This window comes from Eleginops maclovinus, chromosome 8 (genome assembly GCF_036324505.1).
Source record: "Eleginops maclovinus isolate JMC-PN-2008 ecotype Puerto Natales chromosome 8, JC_Emac_rtc_rv5, whole genome shotgun sequence".
NCBI classification, from domain to species: Eukaryota; Metazoa; Chordata; class Actinopteri; order Perciformes; family Eleginopidae; genus Eleginops; species Eleginops maclovinus.
Window position 1 is genome coordinate 14,857,391 of NC_086356.1, and position 15,369 is coordinate 14,872,759.

The following is a 15,369-nucleotide window of genomic DNA, read 5'->3' on the forward strand; positions in this document are numbered from 1 at the left end:
TTAGCTGTCTTAATGTAGCTGTCCATGGTGCTGAAACATTAACCAATCTCTGTACAGTACATTATAAACACTGAATAATTAACCATTTCCTGTTTGATTTTATATCATATAAGCTCCAGCAGACCTCACTGGAGCCCTTTGATATTTCAGATAGTTTTATGATGGTATTAAACGGAGAGAAACCATTTTGGTTTTGGTGGCATACTGGTTGCAAATTACAATGGAATATACAAGCAATACTCAAGCAGGAATTGACCATGTTGAGGTTTGGTTTGATTTTTCTTTTTTGATGAAGGGTTCAGATAATCTGTGTCAAACTGAACTTCAGTTTAAAGGTCACATGGTGTGGTGAACACCTTGTTTACTGTAACGTGTAGATGTAGGTCAGAGCCATAAACATCATTTATAGTGGGGCACCGGGGACATGTCCCCACCACTTTTGGAAATGGCCAATTTTGTCCCCACCACTTTGCTTTAGAACAATTTGTTAAAAATGTTCTGATAAAAGCGTGCACAAAGAATTGCACACTTTTGAGAAGGTTTATTTGCACAAGAGAACATGTACAAGCTGGAGGACTGTTCACACTTCATGGGTATTTCTGGTAAGTGCGATATTAGTAATAATTGAATAGAGAATAGCTTTGCAGCAGCATAGCATAGTTACTGAACTAGATTTCAAGAAAAGTATTGTTAGCATATGTATGTTTGTATTGTTTGCGGGGGGGTGCTTAATGCAGTTGTGGTTTTCTATATCTGAAAAAATGTTTTCTAATAAAGTGACGGCCGTGTTCTCAGCAGCAGTCACATTGGGAGAATTTAATGCAGGCAGGTTGTACTTTTCAAAGCTCTAAATAATCCATTTGTGGATTTAAACACAGCAAAAATGGGCCTTGCTTAATATGTAAACTAATGCGACACCATACCTGTCAGTGACGGTGGGAAACGGTGATGAATCATGTACATTTACATAAAATATTCCATAATCTCCATTTACTACTCACTACAGACGTATGTTTATTTCGGTTGAATAATAACTAAAGGCTGGTCTTTTTTGTGCCAAGTTGAGGATTTTTGAGGCAGCAAAATGTACACACAGTCCTAAAATCCCTGCACTAAGTAAATTATGAAATTTAGCTTAATGAAAAGTCCAGGCTTTTAGCTTGCTGCAGCATATTAGTAATAGCTCCTCATATTGGCTCCGATTCAAAGTAAGTAAATAAGTCGCTTAATGCAATCTGGCTGAAATCCATGTGTCTGTTATCCTTGTTAGCTTTCTAAATCTGAAAATCAACACAATGTAAATTTAAAAAAGGGTTTTGAAAATACACATAAAGATGAATAAAAGTGTCCTGTCAGTCAGAGGAGATAAGTCTAATGTTAGAGGAAGAGGAGGCAGAAATCCCTTCTTGTTTATAGACCGGAGGGACGCTGACAAAAAGGATAAAAGATGGTATGGATGAATGTTCCTGAGGAAGCCTACACTTCTCTTTGCCGTCTTCAGAGTGACAGCGCTGCAACACATCAGAGCTGTCAGCAACAGAAACCTTCATCACAGGAGGAAGAGAAGGGACACAGACTGGCAGATGTTCCTGCAGATTTTCTTTTAAGAGAATTACTGAACTGTCTGTGATTCTCCTGTGCTACCATCTGTGGGAAGCAGGTACTTGTTAGTCTATGATTCATTCAATGTTAATAAGAATGTCTTCAGAAAGGTGTTGGAGGATGCACGAGATGAGCTCGAAGTTTCAGTTACGAAAGCTTTTGGAAAAGAAATGTTTGGTGACATGAAAGTCAAGTACATTTACTCTAATAGAGTACTTTCGGGGTACTTGTACTCTCCAAGGTATTTCTTTCTGTTCATTTCATTTCGATTTATTTGCACCAAACATAAGAAATATAGGAATGGAAACAGTCCAGGAAGAGACAGAAAACCCACTAGGCTTATTTGAAGCCTCTACCTACAGTAAATGCAACTAAACACCATTTTTATATTTAAAAAAATTAATAGATAAAATAGATATAAAAATCATATGACTTCAGAGTAGTTGTGGCACATGACATAATAAAAACAGCAATGGTTCTAACAATAAATATACCAAAAACCAATACTACTTTATCCTTCTACTCCACTATATCAACCCTAATAGGTTATATTTTACTCAAATTCATTGAGATAACATCATCTTAATCAGCTACCAAACTCAATGACAATTATTCATTCAGAAGGCTTGACTTACATCAACTAGAAGCTGATTTTAGTCGGCCTCAGTTTGAACTCACAGAACACAACTTCTTCAGTTTTACTTCTTGAATGATTAAAACTGAATCAAGTAACTACATCCACAAGCTGCAGATGTGTGTGTTGTGTGTTACATACCAAACCATGCCTGCTGTTCTCCTTGAACCTCGATAGCCAGTCCGAAGTCGGCCAGCTTCACCTGCTGCGTTCTTACACTTGCTGGCCAGCAGCAGGTTCTCCGGCTGCACGGACACAGTCACGTCAGTAAAACTCTCATTTTACAAGTTACATTTCTCAAAACATCTTATTATTTTACAACACCTTCTAGATCTGTGATGTGCCAGAAGAAAGCAACAAGACAAAGAAGAGTCCTTATTCAGTGAGATAAAAGGATGCCAATGAATAGCTGTTATTTGTAATTCCTCCCACACAGAAGCAAGAAAGTCTGACTGAAAGAGACACAACAGTTTTTTTTGCGTGATAGTTTTGTGGATTTTTTTTGCAGTCTTTTTACACATCTGATGTATTTGTATTGTTTCTCAATGTTATTTATGCTCCTTTTGATTCTGTGGTCTGAATGAATTTGGTGTGTCTTTGTGGTTTTTTAGCCTCTTGTTTTGTATCTTGTGTCTGGTAGTTTTAGTCTATGGTCATCTTTTGTGTCTTAACAGTGTTTCGTGTGTGTTTCTGGGGGTTTTGCATCGTTTTTAATGTCTTAAACCTCTGTGTGGATTTTATTTGTAGTCGTTTGATTGATTTCCAACATAAATGTGTCACTTTCTTGTTTAGTTCTGCTCTACATTAACATTTCCATATGAGAAAAACAGACAAACCACTGGGATGCAACCACTTAAATCCAGACCAGAGGAAGAAGAATAACTAAAGATGCAGCGCACACACATTCATAGCAACACTTTCACATATTTTAAAACCCACACATACAAACACTCCGAGTTTGAGACAGACAGATGGGACTTTAAAAAATGTATAAGCCTTTTTTGCCATTTATTTTTTTGAGGAAGACCAAATACAGCTAGTCATGTTGTCGTTCCTGCTCAGACGCTGATGTAAAATCAATCTGACAAACAACTACAAAGTCCACAGCACACACAGCTCCTTGTTTATTTAACCAGTAAATGCTGACAGTGATCGATTTGTGCCATTTTTGAGTAATCAGTCCTGCACAGAAACAGCAGGGTGTTGTGCTCCAGCGGCAGGGTGTTCATCATGTCACCCTCTACTGGCTGATTTAAAAAACACTTGACAGCTGAAGAGGAAAGGGAAGCTCCTTATTTAATCAAATCATGTCACATGAAAAGATAATCTACATCAACTCTCAGCGCAAAAATATTTAAATATCCATTTGGGAAAGATAAAATGAGAGTCCTTTTTGTCCGGGTTTATGCCACTAGGATAAATGTACGTCTAAAGAGTCGATTGAGCTATCTAACTTCATGCAATCCACTAATTGGATAATTGCTTCTGGTTGCAGCTCTTATCTTTGCTTTTCTGAAAAGATTACTGACTTTTAAAACCACTTTAAATGACTTTAAACTTTAAACTAAGTAGACTAATTTCCAGAGATTAGCGATTTTGTAAAAAATGGAGGGCTCCAGCTGGAACGAGTTGACATTTTTGCCTCACAGGAGAACGTTTCAACTCTGAAGAGTCAGAGAGTGACAGGAAAAAAGTACAACGCAATCTTGCTCTCTTCTTTTCCTTTCTCAAAACACTGTCGCACAATTAATTTGATTAGGGAAGAAAATGATTCCCTGCAGTTAGAAGGAAACAATATACTGCCTAAATCTTGGTCTGCTTTTTGTTTCTGTATTTAAAAAACATGAGGAACACACAAACACACAGAACATGACACAGTGAGCAACAAATATCAATCTCTGGATATCAAGTGTCATTGTCCTTGTGGCTTTCAGGTTATTTGATAACTGATTAATAACTTCTAGTCTTTTTTCATGAACAATTAATGAGAGAAAAATAACTACGGCTAACTTAATAAACCTCCACGGGGGAAATCACACCACAACCATTCCTGTGTCGCCTCCTTTGAGTGGGAAACCTTTAATACATTTCTGTAGGTAAAGTAATTGTTGAGCTACCCAAAGTGTCCCAATGCAATAACAACATGTGAGCTGAGGCCAGTATGGAGAGGGAGCATGTCTCATAAAGAATTTGTATATATTATATCAACAATAAACCCTGTTATCAATTTATCAATAAGATTTGATGTAGTCAGCACTTCTGTACATTTTACATTTATATTTAATTTAATATTTCTAATGATGTGCAATGCTTTGTTTTACATGCTGCTGCAATGAAAACATTTGAGAGGTCGATAAAGTATATCTTATCCTATCTTGCTATGTCATGCCTGTAAATTGGAGAAATTCAATGAACCTCCAGAGCAACTTAACAATAGACCGAGAAGCCACGTTTTTAAGTCTGTTGCACCTGTAACCACACCCAACAGTGATGTCACGGTGTACTGACACACCCTGAAGCACACTTCTACATCACTGCAGTAAGGTGGGAGCTTCAACATATGGAGCAAAAAACAAGGTTTTCATCTGCTGTTAAGTTGCTCTTTCACTTAAATTTCAATTAAAAACATAACCTTAAAGAAATCAACACAGTATCGACATTAAAATGCATGCACAGACATTGGTTTCAGACACACAGGAAGGCACAAACACATGCAGAGACATGCACGAACATGCTAGGTTTAAATACTGCACTTACCAGCTTTCAGAGTCTGGTACAACAGTGAGACGCAGACAAATACAACTTCAAGTGACTCTCAACACACACACACACACACACACACACACACACACACACACACACACACACACACACACACACACACACACACACACACACACACACACAGAGACACAGATACATAGACACACACACATCCCTGCAGGTCACTCACCTTGAGGTCTCTGTGTACCACCCCCATTTGATGGCAGTGGAGCACGGCCTCCAGGATCTGCTGGATGCAATGACTGCACGCAAACAGCAGGGGGAGCAGGTTAGTCTGAGCACATTCATTCCCCCAACTGTCTTATCCATGCAGGGGCAGCCACATCTCAATACAAGCCACACACACACACACACACAATATCACAATCTCTCTCACAGACTCGCTTATTCTCGCTGCACATTCACACCACCCCAAAAAAGTGTGAGAAGAGTGAAACTGTCTGTCTGAGAGAGAAGGTGTGTAGTTAGCTATTTTCTGTTTTCAAGGAAGAGCCAAACATTAGTCAGGCAGTGTGGGAGAAAGCTGCAGCACCATGTGGGAGGCACTGTGTCTAACCTGCACATCTCCCTGTGTAATTTATTCAGGATCAGTGCCTTTGACAAAACATTTAAGAAGGTTTCCGAGCATTTGAAGTTCACCGCTGACACTGCTGCTTTTACTCTTTCACTCTCTCTCTGTGTTTGTGCTCTCCCTGCTTGAGCCCACAGGAAATCCAAATTCTAGTTCAGGCCGTCTTAAATAGTGCAACAAGAGGCCCAAACCAAAAAACCTGGAGACGGGCAGACAGCAGGCACAGGCATTTTAAATCACAGGCAGAAATAACACAAGCGTGGAGGCAACCCTTACAGAGGGTGCAGGATAATGCAACACAATGAGACACGCGCACACACACACCTTGAGGTCCCTGTGCACTATTTCATGTTGGTGGGTGTAAGACACACTGTCTAAGATCTGATGGATACAGTGACTGTGGAGACAAAACAACAGGGTGAGGAGCAGATCAAGGAGGGAACACAGGAAAGGAAGCACAGGAGACAGTTAAACAGAGAAGAGCAGGGAACATCTGACAGCAGGAGGTCGTTTTCAGGAACACACATTTATATGGTCAGTTCACCAAAATAACACAGACTCAGATTGATTAGATGTAGTTTTACGAATATTTGAGATATTTTTCTCAACATGACAAAAAAGCACCAAGCATTGGCGGCATGCGAGTCTTTTCTAATGCCTGCTTTTATTATCTTGTACAGGTTTATCTACAATTCGACTTATTATGTGTGCTATGACCGTCAGTTGAAGCACTTCATATGGAAAAATGCTATGTCTGTCATATTAAATATAAACCATCTTCACTATACTAACTTTTGTAATTGTCTGATGGGAATTTCTTTAATATTGTAGTTGTTATTTACACCAAATCAAATTTAAATTGTGGCCTGGCACTACATGAAGGTAGAGGACCATCAATGCTGAGTACATCTGAACCAAATTTCATGGCAATCTTTTAAATCGTTTCCTCCTAACGAAGAAACCAAGAAAGCCAACCTTTTTGTGGCACTAGAGCAAAAGACACGTGATGCCAAGTTATTTGTTTTGAATGTTTGAAGACATTTTCATGGCTATACATCTGATTCAGTCTTGACCGAGTTACTGATCGACATTACCTAAAGCTGCTTCTGCTAAAAACCCAACAGGAACACGGTGCCTGCTTCGCTCAATAATCCACTGACTTCACTGTCAGCAGTTTTTATTGTCACTACTTAACACTGAATAAATAGTCACTAGGGATTATCCACAATAATTGGGGCACTAATGTGGAAAGACACACTGCTAAGAAACGTTGTTTAAGTGCTGTGAATCGCACATCTAAACTACACACTCCTCCACAGTATTGGCATGCAGGCAGATATCTGAAGGACACATATCTCAAAACCTGGATGAAACCATAACTCTCCATATGGCGCGATACTAATGGTGGTTTAAGTGAGAAAATATGTTTTTTGTCATTTGGGTGAACCTACCCTTTACCGGGGTGGAGAAAGGAGGGAAGGGATGGAGTGATTGGGTGCAGATGGAGCACAGAGAGGAAACCGTCAGTGAGATACCGCCATGCTAATCACACACCCACACACAAACACATTGAGTGACACACAAACACACGTAACTTATGCAAAGAAACAAGGAAGATGAGAGGAGCAAAAAGAGAATAATCGGGAATGTAGCGTACAGAGGAGAAAACAGGGATACTCAAAACAATTAAGATGATTATCAGGATCTTATTGTGCTTGCATAGTGCCCTACTTTTACACTGGAAATGTAGTATGTAAACACTGGTGTGAATATAAACAACCGTCCTGGTGTCGATATAATTCATCAAACATCAATTAAGTCTCATTTTCAATGTTCTTTTAAGAATTATGTTATAAAAATAGCATTCATATCAGGCTTTCGTCCAAAAGTTAATCAGGAAAATTCCCTGCGTTGTTGATTTGGTAGTTTTGAACCAAAAATAAATACTATTTCTAATTTAGTTTTGCACTGTACTGTGCTGTTAAAGTGCATTCACACTGGTAAAGTAACAGATAAGATGCATTCTTTATACAAATTGGATTGCAGTGGTGAGTAGGCATATTATTGGTGGTGGGGGTGCATTGGAGTTTGGGGCGGAGTAGGTAGTTGTTTAACCTGGCTGCATTCACTTGCTCAGTGTGGTTTTGTACGGAAAGAGATGGTTTGAGTCGGGAGGCGAAGCGTTTTGTTGACCGCAATTCATACAGAAATCCTGCAAATATTCCACCACAATATTCTTAACCATCAGTGATTAAAGCACGTATTTTCGCTTGTTTTTTCTACAAAAAATGTTAAAACAAAGTGGAAGGAGTGGAGTAATTGTTTGAGTGTGTCAAAGTGTTTATTTTCCCGTATTTAATTGGACTGCCTATAGCCGCAACAACACTCTTCAGTTATCTTAAAAATAAAATAAAAAATTTGTGGTCATTTAAAAGAAAAGAACATATACTGTAGATTATTAATGACCACATAAAAACATTACTATTAAAGCCCATTAACTTAACATATACTGCTACAAAATGCCTGCTAGAAAAGTAATAAATATGGCAACGTTCGTTACTTTGACTCCATATATAAAGCTTTTACTAACATCTGTTACATCTTAATATCATGTTTTCATTAATAGTCACTAACTGGACTTTTCCATGTTTAGTAAATAATGATTTGAATAATTGAAATAGAAAAAAGGACAGAACCAAACAAGGCTTTTTATAATTTTTGCAATAAGTGGAAAGTGAATTGATAAAGACAGAGGAAGGCAATTCTTAAAATAAATGAACTGACACCTGTTCCACTGATATTCCCTTGAGTCCACAAAGTAATAAAACATGATTTAGTCAAATTAATTAAAACGGCGATAGCAGAGGGGTTCCTTGCAAATGATCCCTGTAGCTGGTATTACTTCATCAGGTTGTTTTATGATTTTGCTTAGAAGATGTGCTTCCTGTGGAGGTTTGATGGTGATTATCATGTGCCCGAATCCTGGTTAACAACCTATGCTGAATCATGTTTATGTTGAGGGAATTAAAATATATAAAAAATGAACTCTAAAGCCTTACGTAGGACAACAGATGGGGTGGTATAAAGGAGGAGATGGATGAAGAGTGACAGATTTTATTATTATGTAAAAAGAGCATCAACATCTTTTCCTCCCTTTACTGCATCTCTCAGTCTCCCTCTTTTCTCTCCTCCTTTTAATATTTCCATCCCCTCCGTTCCTTTTCTCTCTTGCCTCCACAAACCGCCTCCACAGTCAAATTGATTTAAGTCTACCTCCTGAGGGGGGGTTGCGGCGTGGGCGTGTGTGCATTTTGTGCATGTGTATGTTTCCCCTCTGACTGTAAATTCGGACTCTGGGGAAAATGCTCTAACCTCGATTTGCAGAAAAATGCGCATCGAGGTATTATCCATCAGAACTAGAAGACTGAATACACCGGGAAAAAAAGGAAGAGTAAAAATTGTGTAATGAGAGGAGCTGAAATTTCAGGGCTGCGGGAGTACTGCAGAGGCAGAGACACATGAAGGGGAGGAAGAGGAGAAGACAGGGGGCGGACATGAGAATTGTCGGGTGTTTTGTGTTTACCTGGCATCTGCTTCACTGTAGTACTCTCTCGCCACGATGTCTTCAAAAAGCTCCCCGCCCGTCACCCTGAGAAATGTAAAGAATGTTCAAAAGCCAGATTACATACGTTCTTGCACACACACACACACACACACACACACACACACACACACACACACACACACACACACACACACACACACACACACACACACACACACACACACACACACACACAGGAGGGGGATGTCCTCATTAGGGGGAAACCCCGGCTGCAGGATTCACTCTGACTGGGTTGCCATGGAGACTGGCTCCAGTGCGGGGGAGTTTGTGTGTGTGTGTGTGTGTGTGTGTGTGTGTGTGTGTGTGTGTGTGTGTGTGTGTGTGTGTGTGTGTGTGTGTGTGTGTGTGTGTGTGTGTGTGTGTGTGTGTGTGTCTGTTTGTGTAAGCCGCAAGGATGGAGGTAGGGAGGAGGGGAAGAGCGGTGGACTGTTATGTAACGGGGGAAATGCCTTGGAAGCGAGGAGGGGATGAGGAGGGGAGAAGAAGAAGATGAAGAAGTAGAAGAAAAAGACGAAGACGAAGACAACGAAGAAGAAGAAGAAGAAGAAGAAGAAGAAGAAGAAGAAGAAGAAGAAGAAGAAGAAGAAGAAGAAGAAGAAGAAGAAGAAGAAGAAGAAGAAGAAGAAGAAGGAATGCGGATTTAAAGAAAGAAGTAGAGGAAGAAGAAGAGGAGACAGATGCAGCAAGGGGTGAGAGTAAGGGAGTGGAAAATGAAGCACCAGGGGAGAGGAAGGAGGAGGAGGAGGGAGAGCAGAGCAGTACAGCAGCGAAAGAGAAGAAGTTGAGGTTGGGAGGAGGAAGGCAGGAAGGAAATAGGAGGAATTAACTCACAGGTCGAAGAGGAGATAGTGGAAGCCTTCCTCTGAGATGCTGTCATGGAGACGAACTGCAGCAGGGCAAAGAGAAATAGAAATGAAAGATTAAAGAGGACTTATTATGCTCATTTTCAGGGTCATATTTGTATTTTGTGCCTCTACTGTGACCTCGCTTTGTGTGGGACTGCACAGCGTTTGTATCATTTGTCCCACACATTTAGCCGATGTCCCGCATTTGATTGAGAGTTGTCCATTTAAAACTTGGCTTTTATCCAAAGCTGTTTAGAAAACAAGAGAGGGCTTTCACAATTAGCTGTGTCAGATGTCAATCAATCAACAGAAAAATGTATTTACTTATGGTTGTAGCCATAGAGGGCGACTCCCTCGGCAGAATTTTTTTTCAATTGCGCACGCAGGTCACCCTAACTGTGACATGTCTCCCTGCTTTAACGTTCAAAAAGCTCTTTATTTTTCTCGTACTGCCTGTGCTGCAGCACCTCTTTTCACTCTCTGTCTGAAACCAGAGCCCAGTCAATGTGTTAGAGCGCTAGCCAATAGAAGTGCTAGTGTTACATAGTGAAGTCACTATGTTCAGAAAGTAAACAGAAGAATTGAATCAAGGTGTTTCATGCAGCGTGGGAGTGGGTGGGAGAGAAACTCCCTCTGGAGGAAACTTTGGGTTTTTAGCCTTTGCAGATGTACAGGCACACAAGCCTAAACAACACAGTACAGGAAAGGAAATGCCCCAAAAAGCATAGGGCCCCTTTAAGGCATCAAATAATCGTTCTCTTTAGGAACGATTCATCTTCCTCTAGCATTTGATGAAATGCACAGAACTTATTCGTTTAGTCTTAAAGGACAGTTTGGTGATATTCTTGATGTTTCTTTGATGGTAAGACAATGCAAAGACAAAAATAAGGACAAAATCACTGGATTTATATACAGGTCTATGTATAAAAAAACAGCAGCATAACTGAGTCATGTTATGTATTCCTTCCTTTAGGGGAGAAGAATGTTTGAGTATGTTTTTTGTTTTTTTCAGAAAGCAAGGTTAAGCAACTTTTCCCAATACAATGTAATATAAAATGTATTAAAACCAGCTTATTTTTACCAAAGGGAGAATAATTGTATCAGTCTCCTGCTTTTTTCCTAATGAGACTTATCATTCAATTGAGTCGTTCCCATTGCAGGATAGTGACAAAAACAACAACAATGAATGTGCAGTGTATTTATTTAATTGATCAGTGAATCAAGGGCCATCTTGTGTTGCTTTGATAATGTTTTGTTTTAAAGGGTCATAAGGTCAGAAAAGGTCAAGAACTGATCTTAAAATAAAATACTTACCGATGTTGGAGTGCTTGAGCAATCTGCAGATCCTGGCTTCTCTCTCCAGTTTTTGATGATCTACAAGAGAGTCAGACTTTAGGATGTAGAGAAACATCTCAGATGTATAGCTGCAAATGGACATTACAAGAGAATACAGATGCTATTTGTTTACAAAGGGGTCAATTATATCAAATACTCTTTATTGTAATGAAACTAACTTTGAGTTTATACAGTTTGAAAAGGTAACTTTCTCAAGGTGGCTGGCAAAGAGTTATGAAAAACCTAGCACACACACACACACACACACACACACACACACACACACACACACACACACACACACACACACACACACACACACACACACACACACACACACACACACACACACACACACACGACCTTGCTGCACAGATGCCCTCAGCCTGAGGGCTACATTTGTCCCAGATGCCCATTTAACCTCTCATTCCAGAAAGAGAAGAGGAGAGAAGGAAAGAGAGGAGGACAGACCAAAGGAGAAGAACTGAGGAAATGATGAGAGTTTTAGGAGGTAAAAAAAGGTATAAGGCTGAGGATAAGAGAAATGTAGGTACATTTTACAGTGGAGGAAAGGAGATGAGGAGAAAAGGAAGAGGAGTTGAGGTGACAAGGTGAGAGATGAAAAGACAAGGGATGAGGAAACAACAGGTATATGAGAGATACATGGGAGGAGAGGAAACAAGGGGACAAGTGATATAAACGTGTGTAGGAGAAGAGCAGGAAGCAGGCTGAAAGGAGATAGGAAGACAAAAAAAGGGGAAAAGGAGGAGGAGAGGAAAGGGAATGTAGCAGTACAGAAAATACGAGGGGAAGCAAAAAGAGGAGAAAAAGAAGGAGATAAAAGACAAAATAGGAAGGAAATAAAAAAGAGAGGAGAGGAGGCAAAATAAAATGTAAGACTGGGGAGAGGAAAGGAAGGAGAAAACGAAACTGAGGAAAGAAGGAGAAAGATTGGCTAATCTGGTGGAGTGCCGATCTTGTATGAGTTTGATCCAAGTGTCCTCTGTCTGGTTTCTATTTGTTTGACAGGTCTACAAAGATTACTGCAGGTCAGACACAGACCTCAGATCAAAAAACTAAAATGATTGAGTGATCTCACCTCCAAGGACGAAACAGAGAGGAGAAACAGAGAGGCAAGAGACAAGCTTATTAAAAAGGTGGTGCGAGACTGATGTACCTCCTGCAATCTAATTTATTTTTCTGTAATTACACCGAAGTTGCTATTTTTAGATTATTTCTGGGGCATTTCTCCAGTATTTGTCAGTATTATAGTGTGAGACAAAGACAGGATGACATGATGTGTAAATAGCTGCAAATAGCATTATAAAGAGACACTGTTTGTATATTCTGTCACAATCATCACTACAATATAATGAAGAGATCAAGCTCAAGCTCAAGATTTTATCCTGAGAAATTACATATCTGACATCCTCATAATTGCTCAGATCGTCTGTCTGTTGTGGATTTATCCGACTGAAACTGTTATCTGCCTCTCTATTTCCTTTTCTCTCTTTCTCTCGGAGGAACAGACGTGAAGGCTTCACACACTGGAATCAAACACTTGCTAAAATATGCGAATGTGAGCTAGATCAGGGACATACACACACATACAAATCAGTAAGAAAACACCCATCATGCCTCTCTGCATCTTCATATCCTTTACGAGCCACTGGGAAAAAAACTAACGCTCTGTTAATGACTTCCTCTCACCTCTGGCCGAGAGCTTTTTGGTGTTGATGATTTTGGCTGCATACTCTTGGCCTGTGCAGAGTTTGACACAGCGGCGTACCACTGAAAAGGCCCCCCTGGGAAACAAAGACAGGGGACAAGAAGAAGAGACGGGTCAGCTGCCATTTATGCTTTGTCAGCATCAAACGGGCATCTCGGCTATCGGATTGACCTCCTAGTTGTTCTGGGTTTCTCTCTGCCTTCAAGTCACTCTGATCTGCATGCATGACGTACATGAAACTGGGTTGAAGGCAGCGGTAGAAAAGCTGCAAGTGGTGGAATAAATACTCAGCTCTTTTTCGTCAATGTAGTAATACCATACTGTAGAAATACTCTGTAACAAGTAAAAATCCTGCATTCAAAATGTCTGCTTTGAAAAAGAACAAAAGCATCAACATGTACATCAGTGTTGCAGCTGGTAAAGGTCGAACCCATTTTAACTAGTTTATATAGTACTATGTTTCTTAACGTACAATAAAAAATCATAATTTATTTTTGTATTTTCTATCTGAATCTGAATCCGAAGCTACCTAGTAATGATTAAAGTGTACAATATTATAAAGTAACATAACATGAAAATACAAAAGTACTTAACATAAATAACTAAGATAATGTACTTAAATTCCACCACTGCTAGTCACCATTGCAGTTGTAGCATCTGATTTTTAAAATCACTGTTTACACAACAATCATTTATAGGATTTTACATTTTATGCCTGCCAAGTAATCTGGGTAGACCGGTTCTAAAAGGAGAAATAAAGCTTAGAATCTAGAAATGTACACTTTTTAATTAAATTCAGTTCTGTTTTGACAGAAAGCTTCCCGATCTGTGATTCCAATCAGCCGCTCTACTTCGGGAAAGAAAACAGAAAGTAAAAGCTGGAAGCCTCTGCTCCATAAAATCAATGTTGTGCATGCATGGGCCAATAATGGGCTGCCAACACTATTCTCTTTCTAGCTTGGCACTAGGCTTTCGAAATTCAATTTTCACAAATGTATTCTGATTAAAATGTAAAGAAATATTACAGTTCAATGATTTCAACCAGAAGCTAAATGGTCAGCAGCTTGCTGGGCATGGCTACTGCAGCAGCTTGACAGAGAAGTTAGGTTTATGTTATTTATTCGAAAGCCTGCGTGTCAAAACCAATTTCTGTTCAGATTAACTTTCCCATTGATATAACAAAATATGCAGCATAAATACAGTCAGGTACTTTCTTTTGCCTGTTTTAAAGATTGAAATACGTATTAACATCCATTCAACAGTGCACCCTGTTGTGAAAGTATTCCTCTTTTCCTCTTGACTTACATATAATAATACTTGGGAAGTGATTAATATCAAGCAGTGTGGATTAGAAGAACCAAAAAAGCAGTGAGGAAAGAACTGTAAGGGTGCATTCTGGAGGTTTTTAGGGGACACATTTCCTTATCAAACCAAAAGGAGACAAACAGAAATAACCACCTCTGTCACCTCTCAGAGCTAATTTTATCTCACCTCAGTATTGTTACGCAATGAAACACACCACACTCCCCTCAGAGCCCCTGCCTCTCACCAGCACTCCAACGTGAATACATTATCAGGAGACCGGGTGAGTAAGCATGACACTCGCTAACATTCCTGCCGTGTGCTAGGAAAGGAAGCGGGGCTTCAGCAAGACAGGTTACCTGCAGGGCAGGAGGGTCTGGATCAGAGAGGGACGGACCTCTGATTTAGACTTTTTAAGCCTTTTGATTGGTAAATGACAAAACATGCATGGGGCCATTTAACAAAGAGAATATGTGTTATATATCCAGAAATAAACAGATATGTATCAGAGATGAGAGAGAAAATAGAAGCAGCAAGCACTAATATAATAATATTTGTAACAAAGTCCTTTCATAAGCGTTTCTCATCTCACAACTTAGCTGTGACGTGTGAAACCTTAAAAAGTAGATGACAAGAGGTGTATTGTTAATTGAGATTATTAAATCAAGTTTGAGTAATAGAATATATTAAATATTTTTAAATAATTGTCAGTCTTTCTGATTTGTAATTATGTAAAATAATATTTTACGTCTCTTTTTGCTTCAGTTGCTGAAATATCTCCATAGCAAAGCCTCGATTGACTCAATACATCGTTCAAGATGCTTTGAATTTGATTGGCAGATTACAGCTTAAGCAATTAGTAGAGAAATGGCAGCTCTATGAACATATTGAGTGAATTATCTGTCTCTTCATTGGCTAAAAGCTCCACTATGTTCTTCCTTA

At 39.4% G+C, this 15,369-nt stretch overlaps 1 protein-coding gene across 1 annotated transcript in view; it reads right to left on the bottom strand.

Moving 5' to 3' along the window:
* LOC134868487 (calcium/calmodulin-dependent protein kinase type II subunit beta) overlaps window positions 1-15,369 on the bottom strand; it is a 39,115-nt gene that overhangs the window by 21,973 nt on the left and 1,773 nt on the right. Inside the window, 7 exon segments of the mRNA XM_063889666.1 lie at window positions 2,378-2,438; window positions 2,440-2,481; window positions 5,190-5,262; window positions 9,175-9,240; window positions 10,048-10,102; window positions 11,376-11,435; window positions 13,107-13,201. Of these exon segments, the coding sequence (XP_063745736.1) occupies window positions 2,378-2,438; window positions 2,440-2,481; window positions 5,190-5,262; window positions 9,175-9,240; window positions 10,048-10,102; window positions 11,376-11,435; window positions 13,107-13,201 (452 nt within the window).